Consider the following 6,472-nt stretch of genomic DNA (forward strand, 5'->3'; position numbering starts at 1 on the left):
ATATGTAGTTTTAAAATTTTGACATTTAAATTCATAATCTTTTTAATAGTTTGCATTTGTTAGTCTTTTTTCCTTTTTCATCCAGATGTTTTTTTATAAAACTTGAATTTTGTAGAAAATCTCCATCCTATACTTCAATTTTGTACTTATTATGTACTCAAAAAGTTGAATGGGAAATCGAAAAAGACCAATGAATACAATCTTTTTTGTTTTTGAAAAGAATGAATCCAACTATTTGGAATGTTAGGAATTTAAATGCTAAAATTTTGAATATTGGAGATCTAAGTGTGAAAAATAGGTTAGATTGACACCTTATATCAACACCTACACCTATAAGAAAAAATGTTTTTAGATGCGGAACAATTAGAGGTAGACATAGTCCACCGGTAATGCACGGGTTATTAGCGGCGGACTACTGGGTCAGCCGCTAATAATATGGAAATTAATAAAAAAAATTAATTTTTTTATTAGCAGCGGACTTACCAATTATTAGTGGCGGGTAGTCCGCCGCTAATACACTGTCCGGGAAATGAAAAGTTGTTCAGTTTCAAAATTATTAGTGGCGGGTATATATCTGCCGGTAATAAAACTATTATCGGCAGGACATATTAATACCGGCAAGACATATTAATAGCGGCGGGTCCCATCGCTAATAGTTTATTAAGTAATGTAGTTTTAATTTTTTTTGTTATATGTTATGTGAACATAATGAAAATTATAATGAATATTATTTAATTTAGTTAATTAGTATATATTATTATAATTAATTGAAAATTATTAAAAAAAATTAATTAGTATTTAATTAGAAGTTAATTTTTTTTTGGCCCGGTATGCTTGTGATTAATGGTTGTTCACTACAACCATCAATTACATGGATATCGGCACATAAATGATAAGTTAAAAATATTAATAATAAAATAATGAATGAAAAAGATTAATAAGATTTATCCAATTATTTTAAAAAAATTATCTAAGAATTAAATAATAATTCATTTGTAAAATTATTATTATTACAAAATAAAAAATTATGAATGAAGAATTAAATAAATAATAATTTATTTTTTAATTATGTAATTATTTTTAATTAATTTAATGAATTAAATAATAAAAGTTTGATATAAAATTATCTAATTAAATAATTTAATTTAATTTAATAAAATTTTGAAAAATTAGTAATAAATAATAAATTATTTTAAGAAAAATTATTAATTTTTTATTAAATATTATTATCTAATATTAACTAGTATTAAACTATTTGAATATACAAATTGATAATTTTATTTAATAAAAGTTTTAAAAATTAATAATGATTAATTAAATAAATAATAAATTATTTTAAGAATAATTATTTTTTTTATTTAATAACATTATCTAGTATTAAATAGTATTAAATTATTTGAATACATAAACTGATAATTTTATTTAATAAAAGTTTTAAAAAATAATAATGATTTATTAAATAAATAATAAATTATTTTAAGAAAAATTATTAATTTGAATAACATTATCTAATAATAAAACATCATAAAATAACATAAGATATTATAATATTGCATAAGATTTCAAAAATGATAACAAAATTATTTTTGTTATCCATTCCTATTCACATTACTAAAACTCACAGGCTCTTATAACACTTTAGATGGCGAGTGACAAGACTTGGACAACATTGAGAAATCGTGCTTGTTAAGAATATTGGAATGGTCTACAATCTTTTTTGACGATGGCCTTGGAACATAAGGATTCTGATGAAAGAATTAGGTGTCCATGTGTCAAATGCATAAATAAGAGGCTTGAGATTTTACGTGTTGTCGAAGCACACGTATTCGATAGGGGTTTTTTATCAAGGTTATGAGAGGTGGATTTATCATGGGGAAGCAGAACTAGATATTGTTGATGAGGTGGTTGATGAGGATGAAGTCGACGAGATGATTCCCATAGTGGAGGACTTCCTCTTACCAACAACTGAGCAAGTAGACAATAATTACGGTGCGAGTCAGTATTACGACGAGTTGTTTGAGGAGATTGAAGTTGAGTTGTATCCTGGATGTGATTGGATTTCTTCCCTTCACTTTTTAGCTAAGATATTACATTTGAAAGTTAGAGGGGAGATTCCTAACAACAATTTCGATGAATTATTGAAGTTGTTACAGCTTTCTTTTCCGAAGGGAAATAAAATTCCATCAACGTACGACGAGGCTAAAAAGAGATTGAAGAAATTAGGGTTGGGATACTAGTCGATTCATGTGTGCCAATATGCTTGCTGCTTATTTTACAAAGAGCATGCAAATAAAGAGGAATGTCCAGTTTGTGGAAGTAGTCGATGGGTTAGTTTTGAAAAAACTAAAGGAAAAAAGGTGCCGCATAAGGTGAAGCGTTACTTTCCATTGACACCCCGGTTGAAAAGACTATACAGTTCAAGGCTTACAGCGAAGGACATGCTATGGCACCACACTGGGAAATCGAAAGATGATAGGGTGATGCGACACCCGGTGGATGGGACGGCATGGAAGAACTTTGATGCCAATCATCCTGCTTTTGCAAGTGATCCTAGGAATGTTCGTTTAGGCTTAGTTGCCGATGGATTTAATCCATTTAGCAACATGAACCTAGCATACAACATGTGGCTTGTGGTGTTGGAAAACTATAATCTTCCACCTTGGTTATGTATGAAAGACAATAATTTGATGATGACCATCCTTATTCCTGGTCCAAAATCACTGGGTAAGGACATAGATGTATTTCTAAGACCATTGGTGGATGAGTTGAAAGAGTTGTGGGTTAACAGAGTTGTTACGAGAAATAGTACAACCAACACTATGTTCAAGCTGCGCGCAGCCATTTTATGGACAGTTAATGATTTTCCAGCTCTAAGTAGTTTGTCTGGATGGAGTGGTCAGGGATACAAAGCTTGTCCCACGTGTAATGAAGACACATCTTCCATCCGAGTGATCGGTAAGACATCTTATGTTGGTCACAGAAGATTCTTGCCCAGTACACATCGAATGAGAAGGGACACTGAGTTCAAAGGCCAAATTGAGGGAAGACGTCCTTCGAGACGATTTAGTTGTGAGGACATATTAGAACAAGTGAACAACCTTCCACCCCAAGTTCCAGGAAAACACTTGCAGTTTGGAGGTGTGAAACGTAGAAGAGTTGCGGAAGACAGAAATTGGAGGAAAAAAAGCATCTTCTACGAGCTTGATTATTGGTGTACAAACATTTTAAAACATAACATTGATGTCATGCATGTCGAAAAAAATGTGTGTGATAGTCTCCTTTGCACAATCTTGGACAATGACAAGTCTAAGGACACCACTAATGCAAGATATTATTTGAAGAAGATGGGAGTAAAGGAATCATTGTGGATTTATGAAGATGAAAATGGAAAGTTGATGAAGCCGCATGCTTCTTACGTGTTAACTCTTGTTCAGAGACAGCAATTTTGTCAATTTATTAAAGAAGTGAAATTTCCAGATGGCTTTTGTTCAAATTTGAAGAAAAAAGTAATCGAGAATGAAACAAATATCATTGGGTTGAAATCCCACGACTGTCATGTTCTAATGCAACGATTATTGTCAATGTGTGTTCGCAAGTTTCTCCCAAAAGATATATCGACCACCATTTCTGAACTGTGCAATTTTTTCAAGCAAGTATGTTCGAGGATTATAAATGTTAAAGATATGGAGGAAGCACAAAAAGACCTTATTATGATATTGTGCAAGATGGAGTTGTTTTTTCCTCCTGCTTTTTTTGATATAATGATTCATTTGGTCTTACATTTGCCGAAAGAAGCGATTTTGGATGGACCGATATTTATGAGGTGGATGTATCCTTTTGAAAGGTACATGAAAAAATTGAAGAACTACGTGGGAAATAAAGCTCATCCTGAAGGGTCAATAGCTGAAGGCTATGTTGCAGATGAGGCTTTGACATTTTGTTTGATGTATTTCAAAGGGGTTGAAACAAAATTTAACCGTCTTGATTGCAGTGAAGATGTGGTGTATGTCCCACGACACCTTTCTGTGTTTCAATCTCAATGTCGTCCCCTGACAAAGGGAACTCTCAAGCCTCTCGACCTTGTGACTCGTGAAATGGTTGAATGGTTCATACTTGACAATTCTCCCGAAATTCAGGATTACTTAGAGTAAGTTTGTTCCCTTTAAAGTGAAATTTATGTTCATTCCAAATTGTTTTATCTAATATAGTAAAATCATTCAAATTTACAGCGAACACGTAGAAGAGATCAAACTGAAATACCCAGATGGTGATCATAATTTTTTACACAAGAAAATTTTTCGCCCGTGGTTTCATAAGAAGGTAAAAATGAGATTATTTTTAAACCTTTATTCTTGTAATGGTATTTTTGTCATTCTAATATAGGTTTATTAATTTATTTAGATATATGACTTGCACAAGCTTGGATCCTTAGAGAATGGTGATGAGTTGCTAGCTTTAGCATCTAGGTCAGATCACTTGGCAACCTACTACGATGTTCGATTTATCGCATATGACTAAGATCAAAAGTGCACCACACAGAATAGTGGAGTGTCTGTTGTGGGAACTGAAGGTTTTAACTATTATGGCACACTTCAAGAAGTACTGGTGTTATGTTTCACTGGTGCATATTCAGTTGCATTGTTTCGGTGCAAATGGTTTAACACTGATTCAAGCAAGAAGAAAACAATCACTGAAAATAATATCACTAGTTGAGTCGTATATACTTGCTATCCAAGCTAAGCTAGTATTCTATCTCGATGATCTACTTAGAGGTCGATACTGGAAAATTGTTGAGGATGTCAATCATCGTCAAATTTGGAACATCGAGGACGATGAAGTTGATGTTGATGTTGATGTTGTACATGACACAAGCTCATCAAATTTTGTGTTGACCATGGATCTCGGTCAGTTGGTTATGGAATCTCATCAACCTGCAACATATATTGGCACTATACAAAATTCACCTTTTTATCAATTCGATGATAATTTCATAAATGACGACTTAGGCGAAGAAGAAGTCGATGAAGAAGATGAATTGCTAGTTGATATTTGTGATGATGATGTTAATCATGTGTCTCCGATTGATGTTAATTTAATTAATGATGAAAGTGATAGTGATTATTCTACCTAGTTTTTATATTTTTGTAATAAAGACAATCATTTAAAATATAATAGATGAGACTTGTAATCATTTTCTTCATTTCCATTGGTGATATTTGATACTAACCAATAACTTTTGTTCTTAAGTACAATGTCAGCTAATATAGCCACCTCTCACGGAGGAGATGGTGGTGGTCTAGACCCGCCAGATCCTAGTAGAGTACCATCTTCCTGCGAGTCAGGTTAATAATAATTTTCAAATTTTGTTCATAGCTTGAAATTCAAGCTCAACGAATGTTTAATATATATTAATATTTTAAATTTTGGTGATTGTTGAAAATGTGGATAGCTGAACTGCCGAGAAGAAAGGGTCATGGCCTGGCTAATAACATACCACTTGAAATTCGAAGGCAAAATGCCGGGAAACCACTAGATCTTCAGCTTGATCCTTGGACGGAGAAAGTGGTTGGCTTGGCGGACCAAGCTTTTGTCCGCGAGATAGGCCTCTAAGTCACCGTGTTGTTGCCAAGAAATTACTTGGATTTTGTTGATGTACCTCAACAATTTAAGGAGCAAGCTGTACAAAAGATGAAGGTAAAAAATTAGAACAAGTCTTATGGTCTAAATTTTTTATTATAATCATTTACAAATGAAACTAATGTGTTATTTTTTTAATGTAGCATTTTTATAATGTTGATGGTCATCCAGAACCCGATAGAGTTATGAAAACTATCTACACAAAGATGCGCAAAAGGTATTCTAAGAGAAAGAACATTAGACATACTCACTTCAAAAAATATTACTCTAAGTCCAAAGATTTGGAGAGTGTTCTCATTGCCCCACCTGACCACTACACCAAGCACTACAAAAAACGTGACTTTTGCGCTGGCAAAAGCCCCCTGGGCTTTACCGACACGCTTTTGCGTCGGCAAAAAGTGATGGTGTAAATCCGTCGATAATGTGACTTTTGCCGACGCAAAATGAACTGCGCCGACAATTGTTTCTTTTAGTGACGAAAAAATGCGCTAGGTAAAATAAGGATGCGCCAACGAAAAAATATGTCGTGAGATCGTTGAAAACACTTTTAGCTGCGAAAATTTGCGCTGGCAAAGATATTTCTTTTAGTGGCGCAATATTGCTCTGGCAAAGATGTTTCTTTTAGTGGCACAATAGTGCGCCGACAAAAGAAGTTGTTTTTAGTGGCACATTTTTGCGCCGGTAAAGGTTGAGACTTTTATCAACGTAATTTTGCGTCGGTAAAAGTATTTTTTAAATAAATTATTTTGATAATATTACTAATGTTATTTTCAATATATTAATATTAATTAATAAATTTTGATTTTAATATATTAATAATTATTTAATTTTTTAG

The 6,472-nt window shown here is 32.7% G+C and overlaps 1 protein-coding gene across 1 annotated transcript; it reads left to right on the plus strand.

Moving 5' to 3' along the window:
• Positions 1-1,618: 1,618 nt before the first annotated feature.
• On the plus strand, positions 1,619-4,406 carry LOC133805932 (uncharacterized). The gene is made up of 2 exons (XM_062244100.1): positions 1,619-4,147; positions 4,230-4,406. The coding sequence occupies exons 1-2, from the start codon at positions 2,439-2,441 to the stop codon at positions 4,381-4,383; spliced, it is 1,863 nt and encodes a 620-aa protein (XP_062100084.1). The 5' UTR covers positions 1,619-2,438; the 3' UTR covers positions 4,384-4,406.
• Positions 4,407-6,472: the final 2,066 nt, after the last annotated feature.

The sequence above is a fragment of the Humulus lupulus genome, chromosome 1 (genome assembly GCF_963169125.1).
Source record: "Humulus lupulus chromosome 1, drHumLupu1.1, whole genome shotgun sequence".
NCBI lineage: Eukaryota > Viridiplantae > Streptophyta > Magnoliopsida > Rosales > Cannabaceae > Humulus > Humulus lupulus.